Source organism: Mastacembelus armatus, chromosome 21 (assembly GCF_900324485.2).
Source record: "Mastacembelus armatus chromosome 21, fMasArm1.2, whole genome shotgun sequence".
Lineage (NCBI taxonomy): Eukaryota > Metazoa > Chordata > Actinopteri > Synbranchiformes > Mastacembelidae > Mastacembelus > Mastacembelus armatus.
This window is the reverse complement of record NC_046653.1, coordinates 18,032,223-18,050,023: the sequence shown is the minus strand read 5'-3', so window position 1 is coordinate 18,050,023 and position 17,801 is coordinate 18,032,223. Positions and strand designations below refer to the sequence as shown.

Here is a 17,801-nt window from a genome sequence, read left to right as displayed (position 1 = left end):
AATACATAATGTGTGTGTGTGTGTCTTTTGCTTTTCAATTCAATATCCAGCTTTCTAGCTGCATATATGTAGTTTTTATTATCACTTGGTGGCCTGGTTATATCTGCTTTTAAACTAACAACTCTATGTGTGTATTAAAATGTGATTGTTGTAAATAAAAGAGCAGGAATATGGGATAAGAGGGTGGGATTAAATGAGGGATGTGCACAAGGTAGTGAACAAAGGGGTGAATGAGGATCAGTGATAAGGTGTAAGCCAGAAGGTGTAACGGCAAGAAACCCAGGGAGTGAAACCCATGGTGGGGCCACATGTCGATGAGACATTATACCTTCATTATCCCCTCTGTGGTTATTGTAATGAGAGAGAAAAGGGGGCGTGTGTGCTATAATGCACTCACAGTATGATGCTGAATTGTGTGCTGCATTCATGTTGGTGATCCATGTTGTTGTCTGTGAGAAAAGCTTTTGTGTTTTATCTTGATATATAAAAGGTTACTCTATGCAGTTCTCTGACCTTGTTAACTCACTGCTAAAACACCTAATAACAATAACAGCACAGAGGAGAAGACAGGAGTCCAGGGATCTGAGAGGTAAAGAAGATTGAAGGTGAAAGGAATGGATAAATAACAGGTTTTTATTGACCTGATCAGCTTTATAGTATCTGATGTCAGGGTTGACTGATGAATAGACCTTGCTCTCCTATTGTATTAGTCCCTTGTGGCAGTTTCCTTAGGGGCATGTCATTAAAACACATTTGAATGGAAATTACTTGATCTTTGTGTGTATGTCTATGTTTATGGCTATACACTGAAGACCAGTTTGAGTTTCACACCATGGGAGTGAGGACATTTTGATCAATCATCATGTTTGCACACCTTTTCAAATGGAGGGTTGAGTCTTGGTTTTTGTTTAAAACAAGTTTAGATTTGGTTTAGAAATTTAGTTGCGAATATTACAGGAAATACATTACGTCACCAAGTGTCCTTGCAAAGATAGCTGTGTGATTGTGTGTGTGTGTGTGTGTCGTGTGTGTGTGTGTGTGTGTGTCTTATGTGTGTCTTTATGATCACGTGCGTGGTCTAGGCCTAGGGCACTGTGTCATTAACTCCTCTGGCCCCAAGTGCCAGCTCTCACTGGAGATGTCTCTTTACTAACTGGATGGATGGATGGGTCATCGCTTCCACTGCTCCTCACCCTCATTCACAATTCTTCTGCCATCGCCTTTATTTAACATCACATTTCTTATTCAACCATGGCTATTATTGAATTCATTTTTTGTTTCTCTTGTACAGACTTCCTCTTATACAGCAGGTCTATTGTTTCAGGGTGAAAAGACCAAATTCACCATATCTGCTATGTAATATTTTAACCATAAAATAACTCAAAATGTAGCTAGTCCATAATAATAAAAACATATCTTCTCTATACAAACAATGGCTTGAAAGTTTCTTTTGAGACATACCTACATAAGCTATCACTGCTTAATGTCTCGTCCAAATGTATTAGGAAATGTGGTAGCCTATATAGTGAAAAATCTGTTGTTCTACAACTACCTTCATCTACCCTGAATTCTGTATTCTGTGGTCTGTATTATAAGAACTCATCACAAACATGACTGTTCTGTAAATATGAAATGAGGGGCTGACCTGCAGGGTTTGTTCCAGTCAAACTAATGGTTGGTAGTGTCTGTTTAAGATGCCTATATGTGTTCCTGTCTGAGTTTTACCCCTAGGCAATGGTAATAGAGGTCATGTGCAATTCACGTTCACAAACTCTGAAAAGACTAAATCAAGTGACCCACTAAACTTTTGAAGTAACAGATCAGTATCAGGATTTTATTTTATTTTTTTCAGCATGGGAAGGACGATTTCTGTCACTGTAGTGATTTTACTGAGGTACTGCAGAATCAATCAAGCTAAGGCATGATTATTGGATGACAACAGGATATTGTGCACAATCCTAGCAAGGTCACAGTATTTATGTGCGTATGTGTCATGCTTAATGTGAGAAGTGGCTGTCCACCAAAGAAAAATGAATCCATCAGTCATTTCTTTGTCCCATAATAACACATGTTACGTTAAAGTGACATGGCACTTCAACTGTAGAAATTATGAGGAGGGAGGACATCAGGTTGGATTGGTGAGTCAACACAATCCAGATTTATCTACTACTGACTTTCAATAATGTTGGATTCTTTTAACCATGGACATAGTTGTCCCCTAATGTTAATCATGTGGGTATTGTTACCCTTAACATGATCCGCCCCTCCCTCACAGCAAGGTGATTTTGTGCCTAAATGTAAAGTGATATTTTTGAAACAGCAATGTTGTCCTTTCAGTAGTTTTTTTAATGCATTTCATTTGGAGGTCTATTATTTTTCTCCAATGCTTATATCCCACTGTACTGCAGTTTTTGTCACTGTGAACTTTAATGTACTGTAGGCCTGAGGCTGTAGAATGCCATGTGTTTCTCCCAATACACATGAAGCTACCAGCTGCTGCTTTTTACCCGATAGCCAATAGCTTCACCATAAGGGTTTCTGTCTAGTATTTATGAATACAAGCATACCTTAGGCAGTGACCTTTTTAAAAATAAATTAAAATAACAATCTTCCTGTTCCAGCCTAGGTTTTTGGATTACCTGATTCTGGAAAACACAACTGTGTGTCTGTGAGTGGAATTTAATGTCCTTGTTTTACCTCCTTCATCCTTTCTCCTCCTCTTTATTTTTTGTGTCTCAGGCAGCGAGAGGGAAGAGGGAGAGGAGCATGGGTGATAATGACTTGTCAAATTAGAAGCAATGGAACCTGCAGCAAGTGTAAACACAATTCACAATGTTCAGATGACATTTTCCAAGCTGTATTTCTACTGGGGGAGATTAACGGAGTGACAGCTCAGCCTGAATCTCATGGATCACAGCTGCACAATGGAGGGCCCCAGCACACACAGAGACAGGGTAGAAATTATTGGCATTTTAAAACTGTACAGTAGAATGACATCTGCATAGAGAAACACAAAGATTTTTGTACAGCCAAACATATGCACACACTCACTTTGCATTTCAATTTGTGATTTGAGATGCTACTCCTTGCTCAGGCCTTTCTTCCAAGTCATGGTCCAGGAGTGCTGGCTCAACCAGCCAGCCTGTGTGTAGATTCATGTCCATGTAGCCTGTGCACAGCCCATCAGTATGATGGATGGTGTTCAAACTCGGTCCAGACATTAAAACTTATAGGGGCTTTATTTGTATGTGTTTCCATTTCCAGTAAATCTGCACATGGTGTAGATGCCTAGACGTTTTAGTTTTTAAAATATTAGAGGCTCCTGTTTCTCAGTGTTCTATTTTACACATGGCTGTACTCCCCTGTACGGCAGCAGCAGTGAACAGTGCTGCTCATTTCCCAACTTCGCCTATGAAATAAAGAGCCATTTACGAGGAACAATGTACCGGCCACCACGTCTCCCTCTATCCTGCCCCCACTATTGGGGAGATACTATTGAGAGTCCCGAGCGCATCAATTTGGGCCTTAAATGACTTTCTCCAGCTGGCCAAATCCTGACAAGCTTTCTGTTCTCCTTAAAAAGAGCCCTTTATCATCAAGAGAAAGGAAGAAAGGATGAGCAAGGGAAAAAGAGAGAGGGAGAGTGAGAGAGAGAGAGGAAAGTCAAAAAGCTAATGTCTCAGTGACACCCTTTCTCACACAACAGGGGAAATTTCTGTTCTATAACGGGTTCTGGTTAATTTGAAGTCAATTGGAGAGTTATTAAAAGGATATGACTGAGCTGTGCTGATCTTGGTCAAGGGCAACAAACCCACCCTGGATTCTATATGAAACAATAGAAACGGGACTTTCACCTTCAGGCAAACTTGAAAGTTTGTCTGATTTGCCCACAAACTACTTGTATATGTGGCCTTATGGGGCCTATAACATTTTGCTTTCTCTAGTTGTTTTAGCCACAAATTGATTTGATTACTGATTCTTCCTGAACATCTGCTTGGATTCTGTGTGGTAAATCTCATTGTTTAGGATTTGCTTGAGTTTTACGTATTTTCTTGGTCTATCTTCTCAAGCTTCATGATGCCTTTGAAATTATTCTGCCAATATGTATGCAAATGCCAACATCTACTGCCAGAAATTAGATTTACTTCATTTCCCTACTGTTTCTGTATTCCTTTCTGTGGTCCTCAGGTGGAGGTTCAGTAGTTTAATGTTGCACTGTTGTGCGTTAAAGCACAATTTACAGTGCATGCAGTAGAAATAATGAAAGCAAGATGCAGAGAACTGGAAGCTCTGATTTAATTCACATACAGTAGGATATGATGAGTGTATCGTACCAATGTATGGACACACACATGCACAAAGGTATGGCGAGGACAGGCTTTCTGATCATAACAGAATGTTTATTGTCTTTGAGTAAGTTTTGTCATCACTTTAATTATATTTTTTACTTAATTGCTAAACATAACAGGTACATCAGTAACAATATTAAGCAACAACCTGCAAACAGAAGCAAAGAATAAGGGCAATCTCTAGAGCATAGCTATTACAGCTGACATGAGGGAAGTCCATTATAATACATTCACTGATGCTGTGTGTCTTGTTTAATCTCATAATTATACATAACTGTATATGATCATTCTAAAGATAAAGACTAACTGTGTTAAAATTTGGACTAAGATTATATTGAAAATGTTTGTTTTGCTGATTAAATAAAAAGAGTTTTTGTTATAGACAGAAGACGACAAGGAAATTCATTAAATGTAATACTGGTAAATCAGTCAAAATGAAACAAAACATTTCCACAAGGCTGAGGCAACAGAATATTTTCAAAATATGTTCTAAAAAATTTTTCCATAACATTATAAGTGTAAAATGGAACAACAGCATGCACCTGTCCATTTCATCTTATTCATTATTTTTGACCTCAGGTGGTCCTTGCTCAAATAGATATTGACCTATTTACTCCTATTTAGTTATTTTGTAGTTTATTCACTGGGCTGATGATGAACTTCTACTGCCACAGAAGGTTTGACAATATTAAACGTTCATGGATTAAAAATTCATACTACAAAAAGCACTGCTGTAAAAGGTTTATAAATGAATTTAAAAAAAATTTAAATGACATATGACTGATTGGTTTATGTATGCTAACCTTAACAGTAGGAAAACAGTCTCAAGATTATGTAATGGTCTAAAAGAAAAATAAAATATTGACCTATTATGTCAAATGTGACATTCAGGATTTTATTAATGCAAAATTAAACGTATTTTCATTACTGTATTTGTTTTGTAGTCAGACAGAAAGAGAAAGACAAAGGGAAACAAAGATTTATATGAGTGCTGCTCCCATTCTAACTGTTTTTGGATAGACAGCAAAAGGAGTTAATCACCATTTTTAGAGAGAAATTGTCTGTTTTGGTCCACATTTGCATATAAATGGATAATGGTGAACTGTCAGTGAAAGAGAATGATGTCGAAACAGAAATATGGAGTGGCACAGCACAGAGGGAGAGATTAAAAAGACAGCTATCAAGTTACTGAGAGTATTTAAAAGACAAAGAGAGAAACAAAAAGAAGAGTGAAACGTTAAATGTAAACACTGACGTAATGTATTTCAGTTAACCATGTACAGTATCTTTGTTCGGTAATATATATGTTTCTAAAGTTTTATAGAGATAATCTTTCAGTTCATTTAGATTTTGACTTGACAAAGTCTCAACGCACACCCATAAAATATTTGATATTAGTGTTAATTTAATTATGTCAGTTCCTGTTTAAACAGATGTTGGCCCCTCTGGACCAGAGGGAGGCCAACTAGGACCAAAACAAAGCCAGACTACACTAACGTCAAGTCAAAAAAAACAAAAACAGGATGCCATAAAAATGTATTTTGCCATTTTGCCAAAAGCTGGAGATTATAACTGTGCTTGTACAATCTTTTTTTTCTTTCTGAACTCAAAAATCCTCAAAAGTATTTATCGAAAGAGACCAACTGAATAACGGCTTTATGAACGCAAATCAAATAAATTCTAGTGGAGTGTGGAAGCATATAACGTATATGTGTGTGTCAATGTGGGGATATTCATATCTGCAGGTCCTAGGTCCTGCAGAAAAAGTTTGGGAACCACTGCCTTAATCCACATGTTTTTGAATGGTTTACTAATTAAACCTCAGACAAACCTCAGATGCTTGAAAAACATGCAAACTGAGGGAAGTATGATATATGTTTGTTTCATGTATCAATCACACAAATGAGCAGTCTCTTGTCTGTTTAGTGAACTACAAACGAGGTTATATTTATATCACATGCTACATGTATGCAGTGATTTATTTATAAGGTCTGTTTGCATCATATTTTGTATTTATTGATGCACACACATTTTCTTATCTCATCTAAACATTTCTTGATGTTTTTTGCTACATTTTCACTTAGGATTTTATGGGCAAATTGAAAATGCGTGTAGGAACTGTTGGCTGGAAACACACTTGAGTTCACACAGAGAAACTTGTTATCATTTTGAAGGCTAATGCAAGAATTTTTGCTGCACATGTATTACTCTTTATATTCAATTACGAGCTGGTATCTCAGTGACGAGGACTTAATATTGTAATGTGTGCAGAATTGTGCATTAACGGCTTACACTAGAACAATGAAGCCCCTACAATTGATTCTGCACAAATACGTCAGCAACAGCTCTTATGAAGCCCGGCTAAGACAAAACAGGATTTAAATACATAACTAAGATGAAAATTAAAAGTATAAAAGCTTATCGTTATTAAAAGGGTAGAAGAGGCAAAAAATCTGAAAAATATTTGGGCAAGGAGAGAAGTCAGTGAGTAAGCAGTGGTGGCACCAATAGGCTGGAGTACAGTACTGACCACAAAGGGAGCAAGTCCAAAAAGATGCAGGAGGTTAAAAACAGACATGCAAACGCTGAAAAGCTAAGAAGTGAAATGGTACTATATCTACTGTAGCATCCTGCAAGTGGAACTGGACCAGTATATATACAAGAGGGCTAATGAGGGCAATCAGGAAATCAGTTGATACATCAGGGCAGGTGGGAGTCACAGGGTGTGAAATAACAAAACCGTTAGTGACTATGGCAAAGGCAGGCAGAGTATGAATGAAAAATGGAATGAACTGTGACACTACCTGTATTTGTTGGGCCAAAATGATAACACAGAGACCCTAAAGTGCATAATTAGAATTTATCTAACAATACACAGGCAGAATTGCCATATGTAGTATAGAATGATGGGTAAGTTAACTTTGTGTTACTGGTTTCTAAATCTGTTTCTACAGAATACTGAATGTCACTGTGTTAAAAATAATTTAGAATGGAGACATGGAGAAATAAAAACATCAACGAAAAGGTAGAGATGGTGTCATGTATGTGGAGTGGGTGTAAACTAAAGGAGGAGAGAAGGAGGATGAGAGAGATAGAAAGTTATTAAGAGTCCTTATCCGCATATAGATCGTTGAATGTCTTCATGGCCTGCGAGAACCCTGCCGCCCACCCAACATCTGATAATTACACTTCATTAGGAGAGCAGGTAATGATGAGAGAGGAGAGGCTGACTATTGAGAGCGATATGAGAGAGAGTAAGAGACATACAAGTAGGAAAGTGATGTACACTTGAGTGATGTATTGTTTTGAATGGATAATGGGAATTTGATTATGGGGGATAGAAACGCAGTAGCCCACTCTGATTTTGTGTGTGTGTGTTTTGTGGGGATTGGGTTGTTGCACTTGTGCATTTTCTTGTTTGTGTGGTTCCATGAGTGTTTATTCATGAATGTGGGTAAATTTATTCTAGCTCAGGGGTCTGTATTTATTGCCTTGGTTTAGTGTCACACAGAGATGGACAGGTCTGCCTTGACACAGAATGTAATGAGGTTTCACACACACATACCCTATAGCTTGACATTCTCCCCTTACTATTTCCTTGCACCAGCCATACATATGCTCTACACATAATGGGATGTAGCAATGTTAGGGCATCAGCAGCAGAGTAATGGAGCACAAGCCTGTAAAGGAATGCTCAGCTTACAATGCTGCAGTACAATTCATTGGAGCGAAGGCTGGTTTTCTTCAGTCTGACAGCCAAGTGGGAATGTGTACATATGCAAGCATCCTTTACAATATGGGCTTGTCAGTCATTGGCTGAACAGACTTACTCCTAGAGGTACAGGGAGGAAAAGAGAAAGAACTTGTATGGATATATGTGTAGAGGTGTATGTGTTGTCAGCAGATAAAGTAAGAGGTGGGGACTGCTGTATTCTTCTAGCAGAATGCATTGATTTTCCAGCCCAGCATGGGGATGTGGGAAATGTCAACCCCTAATTGAGTTGATAAAACCATTTTGAGTTTCAGACATAAATATGACCCCCCCCCAAAAAAAGGCCACTGCATTAGACAACTCCCATTGGGAGGTATGTTAAGAATAAAAGGTCTCCTCATTGTGTGTGTGTGTGTGTGTGTGTGTGTGTGTGTGTGTGTTTACATGTGCATACCCTTAAACATGTGGTTTCTCAGACTGCATGGTGAAAGCAAATGACAGGCTCAGCTCAGCTGAGTAAAATGTTTTCTTTCATTGTGAATCAGAATAGAAGCTTGTTAGAATAAAGTGATAGAGGGTAGAAATGGGGAGTGTGAGAGAAAGGCAGAGGTCATATCCATTAGAGCTGTAGAGGGTGTATACAGAAAAGGCTGAATGAAGCCTCCAATGTCCCTGTTGATAAGGAGATTGATATGCATAGAGGGCAAAGGAGTTACCTGCTGCCTTCAATGGGAATTCACCCTAATGTTAGAGGATCAGTTCTCTTGGTGTACTGTTTTTCTAAAGATTATCTTTTACCTAATTTTTTAATTCTGAAAATGGCTTTCTTTTTCTTTTACTCTTTCTACCGACAAAAAAGTTTTACGTACCTCAATTGTTAATCATGTTTAATGGTAAGATACTTAAAAGTTGTATAATTACGCTTAAAGTGCATGGAAACACATACAAGAGTGCACATGGGCCTTTTTGCATTTATAGAAGCTTTGCTGTCATTATTAGGAGTGATAATTAGAACCCACACACGTGCACACACACATAGTTTGTTTCTCTCACACTCATATGTAAGCGTGTACACATTTGTGACTAAGCCTGCTGGTAATTAACAGACATAATTAGACAGACAACCATTTATATAGGGAATGCACACACACACAACAACACACATTACTTCTCTGGTAATTAAGAGTATTAATTACAAGCATAGTTGTCCCCGTGAGGCTCTGTATCACTCACAGACTGGCACGCAGCAGGGTTCTTATTACTTTATCTCACCATCACCACTTCTCTCTCTCTTGCAATGACTCTGGTTACTCATCCACACATGTACTCTCTAATATACACCTGCTGGAAAAACAAATGGTAGTTAATTAGTCAGAGATGGATAGCTGGTCATAGCTTGAAAATACAGAGATATCTTTTGGCTATAACAAGAACAGACCAGTGTGCCTCAGGGGCCGAGAAGCTTCTTGTGTCTTTGATTTTTGTCAAATGTCCTTTCAGCCACCGTTCCCTCTTTTTCCCCCTCTGCATTTTGTCAAACTGTAACTACTAAAGTATACATTTGACAAATCAGGCTAAGAGTTTCCATATGTACTATGTTAGCTTGTGAATTTATCAGTAAATAGAGCTACTCTCATGTCACTGGAGTATGTATGCTATAGCCTAGCTGGAGATGTAGGCCAAACCACTTCAATCCATTGAGGTTAGAATAGCATCTAGTAAAAAATCTGTCCACCGACATGTTAGACAAAGAGCAAGCCCTGCTTGAAAACTAAATATATATTCCCAGTTAATGAACTAACCTTACATCCTGGGGAAGCAAAGCTGTGGTGCTTAACATCATTTATGGAAATATTTTACAGTTCATTCCCAAATGTGACAGTGGTTTTGCCTCTACAGAGGCACTTCTCCAAAAGCTTGTAGACCCTGTAGAACACAAAGAAAAACTACATTAATATCTTAGAATTACATCTTCATGCAATGTTATAATAAAGAAGACACAAACAGATTATTGTTGTTTGCTCATGACCTGGTAATCTTCGTCCCTCTCATATGTTCTTGTTAAGTAACTTGAAGATGCATAAACTATAAACTCACTATATTGTTTTGCTGTAAATCTAATATTTCTTTGTAACTGCTGCTATTACACTGCAAACAATTAGATGCTTATTTATATTTTATTGTTTAAAGCTGTTATTGTTTCTTACACCCCGGACCCTTGTTGATGAATGTGTCTTTTTCTCATTCTGTTTCTCTGTAGTGGACGGCTGTACGGATTGGTCAGTGGACTACCTAAAGTACCGGGTGCTGCAGGGTGAGCCTGTGCGACTGAAGTGCGCCCTGTTCTATGGTTACATCCGGGCCAACTACAGCCAAGCACAGAGTGTGGGTCTCAGCCTCATGTGGTACCGCAGTTCTGGCCTTGGGCACAGCGACTTTGAGGAGCCCATTTCTTTTGATGGCGTGCGCATGAGCAAGGAGGAGGATGCCATCTGGTTCAGACCTGCTGACCTCCAGGATGTGGGCCTCTACTCCTGTGTCTTACGGTAGGAGGAAGAACAAAGAAAGTCCTGGGCATAAATCATTAAAAACACTGGTCATATAATTATTTCTTACTGTAATTTTTTAATGTTTATTCACTTTCTTGCTGAGATTTAGATGACAACACTCATACCACTAATTTGATGTTGCCTTAAGTGTTGCACTGGAGCCTGAAAGCAATTAACATAACGTAGCATAAAGACTGGGAGCAACTACTGTATCTTTGCTCTTTTCAAAGTTGATTTCTACATGTGCCTCTAACACTTAATAATTAGTTTATCACCAATGAATCTGTACACAAGAAAAATGACAATTTAAGGTTGTTTATTGCAAAAAATAGTTTTAGTACATAGCACCATGTAAAACCACAAATTGGCATTCTTGTTTTTCTGCATGAGGTTAAACAAGATACAACATGTAAATTTCGACTTGCTGGAAGGTGAACATTTGACACATGGACAGTCAGACTAGATGTTTCCCCCTGCCTCCAGTCTTTATGCTAAGCCAGGCTATTTCCAATTCTTATTCCATACAACATGAGAGAAGTATTGATCCTCTCATTTAACTGTGATGAAGAATGCTGACAATATTTTTGAACTATTCTTTTTGATCAGAGAAAATATTTCTGCATCTTCTAGGGTTGCATACAGGGCAATATGTGTATACAGACAAAACAAAAACAAGAACACAAACACCCACACACACTCACACACATTAGTGGGCCATTAGTGGGCCAGAGATGCTTCCTAATACAAGATGCATAATTACATGGCATTAACTTATTAACCTTTACAGTGAAGAACATCCCTCAATGAAAGGCTCATTGCAGTTCTTGATTTCAGGGGTTTTTTAATAAAGCCAGTTAAAGGCCTCTTAAAGACCCAGAGAGTCTTGCAGGATACATTGAGTGTGACTAGGGGGAGTGTGTTGGCATGCAGTGATACACCAGCCTATACTGCATTTCATTACTGGCCTCTGTAGGACTAATCTGGCACAAATACTTTCTAGTGTTGTGTCACTCTTAAATCAATATAGTCTTTGATTATTGGCAATTTATTCTGACAAGGACTATTTGTTCCTATTTGTTGTGTTTGAAATTCAGAGCATATTGCAATACAGTTGTAAAGGGTGCCGCCAGCGTTGTGTTTCTCTACTCATGTGGAGCTGGGAGGATTTCAGACTTCTCAGCTACTTGAATCAGAACAGTGGGAGAGATTTGCCTCTGAGCTGAAATCAATTGTCTTTTTGTTATGGAATAAGCTTTTGAGTCACACATTTTAGCACATATGACCCAAACACTCTCCCCTGAAACTCCCTGCAGGCAAAGAGAAGAAAACTATGTCTTTGTCTTCGCTTCACCCCATTTGGATTTCATACAATACATGAGTAGACCTTCATTTATCCAAACCCTAGACATCTGAATTACATCTAATATCACAAAAGCCCCAGTGACATTACTACAGACATCATACAATGATAAAACCATAGTCTTCACTTGTATATGTGGGTCTTGTAATGCTGTGTTTTTTGCAGGAATGGTGTACTGGTTTGGTATTTGAGTTGTCAAATATGTACATAATTAACTGCAGCTCATTAATGTATGCAATTAAGGTGCAATTAAAGCACATTAAGCACATTAAGTGACTTGTACTGCGATTTAAATGAGTATGAGTCTCTAATATTTTGTAAATATTTTTACTAATTATTGTAAATTAGTCTTGAGACCTAATTCATTGGCTGCAGCGACTTCCAGTACCATGTATTTCATGTTGTCATAGATGGTTTCTCAAGTGTTAACTAAGGCTATTTAAACATAAACATAAACATTTTGTTTAACATTTTAAATAATGGAATAATCTCACTCATTTAATAATAATTAAAACTGTGCAAAACCAAGCAACATAATATTTTCCATATCACATCTAATGCTACACACAATACCACCAAGACTGAACCAGAACATTTAAAAAAAAAGATCTAACACAAGGCAACTTTCTACTACAAAAAGAATGCTGTAAGCACACGAAGAATTAAAATGCTTACCCAGCCATTTTTAATTGTCTTTAGCTGCTGAGACTTGTGTATAGAGTATGTGAAATCATTGTTGCTTGGAGACAATAGCTGGGATATGCTACTTGAAGAATGCAATTGCATAAAGAATGTGTATCAGAAATGTGTTACTAGTAATGGCAACGGTCCTTTTACAACTGATGATTATTGCGCTTCACATTATGGAAGCTAATCTGGATGTAAACACACTCAAATTGAAGCTGATAGCTAGTACTTTAAAGTCATAGACAATGTTTCATTTCAAAAACAGTGCACTGGAGTGAAAAAACCAACACAACTAAAATGTGTCACTGCCCTAATACCTTCTGACTCATTGTATGTATGGCAGGGAAGTTTCCAGTAGCTCGGGGTGTGTTGTGTGCTGTCAATAAATGTATTGAAATCCCTCTGTATTACATTCCGCTTTCTAGTGAAGCATTCCTTATGTTTTTTTTTTTTCATAAAGAGATATGGTAGTATGCCTTTTCGCCGAAGTGTGTATCTTTTTTGTGTTGTGTATATGTGTGCATTTAGTGTGAATGTGTGTGAATAGTTACCTTTGTCCTACTCTGTCTGGAAACTTAAATTAAATTAAAATTGCTAGTTTTAATGTGAAGGTGACTTCATTTACATCTCAGTCTCCACATACCAGTTGCTTTTCCCTCTTTTGCTCCTTTGCTCTTTCTCTGCCTCTCTTTCCTCTGCATGTCATCTTCTGCTATAATGTCGATTTGGATCCATCAGTCTTTCTTCCTCTCTTCATTGCCTTGTCGCATAAGCAAACACACACATACGCAAGCACGCACGCATGTGCGTACACACACACACACACACACAGCCACAGTTCCTCTGTCTTTCATGGTATTATTGTATAATAATTCTAGTAGTGATGCTATGTTCTGGAGTGGGTGAAACCATGTGAATTTCCTTCCCATGATTACATTATCCAACATGAGGGATAATAATGTGAGGAGAATTACAGCCAACATAAGCCACAAACTAATATCCAAAACTAATATCCAGCTACACTGAAATAGAATATGACAGACGTGAAAGACACGAGAGGACTGTTCACCGACCTTCAGCTGTCCATCAGTCAGGCACTACCAATGACACCTTCCCACAATGCCACAGGGTGGCTGCTGAATATTTAGCATATAGAGATTTCTCCTGCTAACTCCCTGGGAACTCCCATTTAATGCCTCAGTTGCCTACATGTGCATGTATGTCCATGTTCTATATGTGCATGTACTGTAAGTTTCCATATTTGTGTTTGGTACTGTGTGTTTATAAGAAGAAGAAGAAGAAGAAGTACTTTATTAATCTCCAAGGGGAAATTGTTACAGCAGTTATTCTAATTTAAAGTTATTAAATGTAAAATTTATTCAATTTATTAATTTAATATTATTACATGGTTGTATTTAATTTTTAAGCAGTGTAACATATTTTCCTGTAGACAGGAGGCATTAAATTGAGAATGTTAGATTTTAGCACCAATTGGGCATTGCTCTCTGGCAACATCCTGTGATTTGCATTTGCATCCTACAGCATTTCCAGGTGCCCTTTGAGTCATTTTCTGTATAGTACATGTAAACATCATTTTCTCTCATTCTCAGTTGCTATTCTCTTTCTGCTCTTCATATTACTGTTTACATAGTCCTCCATAGCTACATATGGCTACATTTGTTTTTAAAGCTTGTGTGTGTGTGTGTGTGTGTGTGTGTGTGTGTATCTGTACCTGTGTTTTATGGCCTCAGGAGGTCAGAGGTGTTTATATGAGAGAGGGTGACTCCCTTATTGCTTCCATAACCTGAGTATATCATATGTAACCCTGTCATTTACAGGGAATGAGAGCATCTGGCAAGCCATAAATGTAATTTAATTAAAATGAAATGAAAGCCCATGTGGCTGTTGCACAGCCTCCCATTCAGCTGAGGGTCTGATCATGTCAGATGACAGCCATGCCGGGTCAGACAACAGAGGTCAGAAACTGGCAGACATACATTATAAAACTATGGGTTTGTAGCAGCAGTTTGGAGACAAACCCTTCATATTTTTCAACATCACTGTATACTCATGGAGGACCAGTTCCATAATGAAATGGTTCTTCAAGTCTGAAAGAACTTAACTCACCGATACACAGCACGTACTACAAGCCATGACATCAGTGTCATAGCATTTGGCCTTGCTGCATACCTCTAAAAGAAACACCCTGTCACAGCTACTTTGGAGAGGCAGGTTCAGTGGAATGGCATTATGTCAGTGGTCATGGGGGCTGAAATGATGGTGGCTGATGGTGGTTGATGATGATGATTACAGTGATGTTAATAACAGAGAAAGAAAGAGAGAGAGGGAGACATCCCTTCCCTGTACAGGCTAGTGTGCGTCACCAGTGAAGTGTGCTGATGACCAAGCAGCTTTCCCTTCCTATATGTCGTGAAGCCCTCTTCGTGTTTGCCTCTTCTGTGATTAGCATTTCCAGGGCTGACTGACTCCCCCCATAAATCCCATAGTAGTCGTGAGCGTGAGTCATTGACTCAGTAAAGCTGCTGAACACGTCGTTATTGCTAACCCCTCAAACATGGGAGGGGGAGGGAGGCAGAGGCAGGAAGGAAAAGGATATAAATAACTTAAAGGGCATGAAAGAGAGTAAACCTTAAATTCTACTTGTTTAAGTGCATGTATCAATACGTGTTTATGTAAATGAACATGATGAAGAAATTCTTTTTTCTGTCTTACTTTCTATTATGTAAACTCAGTTCTGTTAATGTGGCACTTGACTAAAGGTAGAGTTACTTTTAATGCACTCCCAGTGTCAGATGAGTAAAAAGTATCCTTGTGTTGCTGTTCTTTACCCACAGGAATTCAACATACTGCATGAAGGTGTCCATGTCTCTGATCGTGGCAGAGAATGACACAAATCTGTGCTATAACTCCAATATGAGACGAACTGAGAAGGCTGAGCTCAGCAAGAGCAAAGAAATCCTCTGTCCTGACATAGATGACTATGTTGAACCTGGCAAAGAGATGGACATCACCTGGTACAAGGTGGGTGAGCTCCCTGGCTATGCATGTTTGTTATTGTGTGGTTGTACCTCTACTGTCATATGATTTGTGTATCTTTGTGACAATTTGCATACATGCCTCGGAAGTTCACCACTATTTGTTTGCATCTCGAATACTCTTATTTTGTTGTACATTTTAGGAAAAAGTAATAATGTGGGCATCTGTCTTTGTGATTACACAACCGAAAAATATTATTGAATTGGTTCCTTGGTTTGTCTTCATCTAATTTCTTAGCTGTTTATGTTTAAAAGGCTTGTTGGAAATGTGGTTCCAGATCACTGGCAGATTATATATAGATGCGAATGAATTACATAAGCTGTGTTTGCAGTGTCTCACAGAGTCTTACAGCCTAAAGAAAATAAGAACTGATCAGAGGGCAGCCACACAGATGATTTTCATAATAAACGCAAAACTTTTATGAGGTGAAAATTGTGCAATGTCACTCTGTGCCCTGCAGAATGAGTGGATGTCCTCCAAATGCTCATAGTCCCTGATCTTTATTCAGCATGCACCTTCTCCTCCCTCACCTGGGTTCTTGCCTTTCCCAGGTCAGGCATGGCCTGCGGACAACAAAGTGCATCCCAGAGAAAGGCTCACGCCAGACTAATCACAGGCAGATCAGCAGTAGATTAGCTGGCCAGGTTCAACCTCTAGGTTTTTCCAGAATTCAATTACGGTCTGGGTAATGACTGGGAGTGCTGGAACCCAGAGTTATTTGGACCACTGCGGAGCCACAGTGATTGAATTCGAAGGTTGCCGGGAGCAATGGTGGAATAAAATCCACAGAGCCATCGTTGTCCCTACCAGAGCACTGAGGAGCTGGAGAGACGATCTTGTCATGGAGTCAGTCATTGTGCCTGAACACACACACACACACACACACACACACACACAGTCACAGCACAAACACACTTATTCTGCCAGCAGAGACTACTGTAAATAACATTCTCTGTCCTCTGTGGCTCTACCACAGTATTGAATGGAGAATATTCAGTTCAGTGCAATAAATCTTGATTGGATAAATTGGATAATGGCTGAATCTTATCATTTTAGCATATTGAGTTTTTATGTCAGAGGTCCAAGTTATACATCCCTGCCACCTCATCTACTTTCATACTGCTCAGTGACATTTAAAATATTTTGTGTCCAGCTAAACCTAGTTGAAATCTAATGGATATAATTCATTATGAAGCAGGGGTTTAGGATAGATTATTTGAATTTGACCTACCTGTCCTTCTCTAATGTTCAGGAGTGCCGTCCAAAGCAATGGCGTGCCAGCATCATCCAGAAGAGAGATATTCTGTCTATCCAGGAAGTAAAGGAAGATGACATTGGGAATTATACCTGCGAAATCCAGTTTGGAGGTTTTCTGGTCAGGAGAACAACTGAACTCACTGTAACTGGTAAGTTTCTAGGAGACAAAAAGACATTAAGCTGAGCATTAAGTGTGTTTGTATACATAAACAGGCTAGTGGTGTCTACAAATCATGCTGTTTTACACAGAAAAAATGAATAGAGTATCAGTAACATTAACTGTTAAAGACAATTAAGCAAAAGAAATTAATGGTAACACACACACTCACACACACACACACACACACACAAACCACTGAGCACTGCAGTGATGTCCTGCTGCTGTGTTAATTGCTAAGGGAGGTAGAATGCTGTGGCCTGACCTCTATCCCTTCTTCTAACTCAGCACTTTCCAGCCAACCAAGCAGTGTTGAAATATTTAAGGCTATAGGCTAAACCCCTTAACACAGAGAGTTAAAGAGCCAGGACCAAGGTCAGGAGATTTACAGTTGACTTAGTCTACTCTATCCATCTCCCTCACTCTCTGTATTTTGCCTTGCACAGCTGCAAGGTGAGCACATGACAAATAAATGCATTAGGGGATTGTTTCTTGCCGTACTGCCCGGTCAACCCCCCCGATTACAGTAGATGAAAAGGTAAGGTGCAGCTTTTTGGTCTCTTTTCTTTTTTCAAGCCTGTCTATATAGTCCCAGCCCCTATTGTACTGTTCCACAACTTAAAATCTAGATTTAATGTGCTCAGTCATGCTGCAGGAAATGGAATGTGCCTTG

The 17,801-nt window shown here is 38.8% G+C and overlaps 1 protein-coding gene across 1 annotated transcript in view; it reads left to right on the top strand.

Annotated features, from left to right (window-relative positions):
• il1rapl1a (interleukin 1 receptor accessory protein-like 1a) overlaps nt 1-17,801 on the top strand; it is a 109,800-nt gene that overhangs the window by 23,304 nt on the left and 68,695 nt on the right. Inside the window, exons 2-4 of the mRNA XM_026295524.1 lie at nt 10,322-10,607; nt 15,513-15,699; nt 16,967-17,120. Coding sequence (XP_026151309.1) covers nt 10,322-10,607; nt 15,513-15,699; nt 16,967-17,120 — 627 coding nt within the window. The remainder of the gene's footprint in view (nt 1-10,321; nt 10,608-15,512; nt 15,700-16,966; nt 17,121-17,801) is intronic.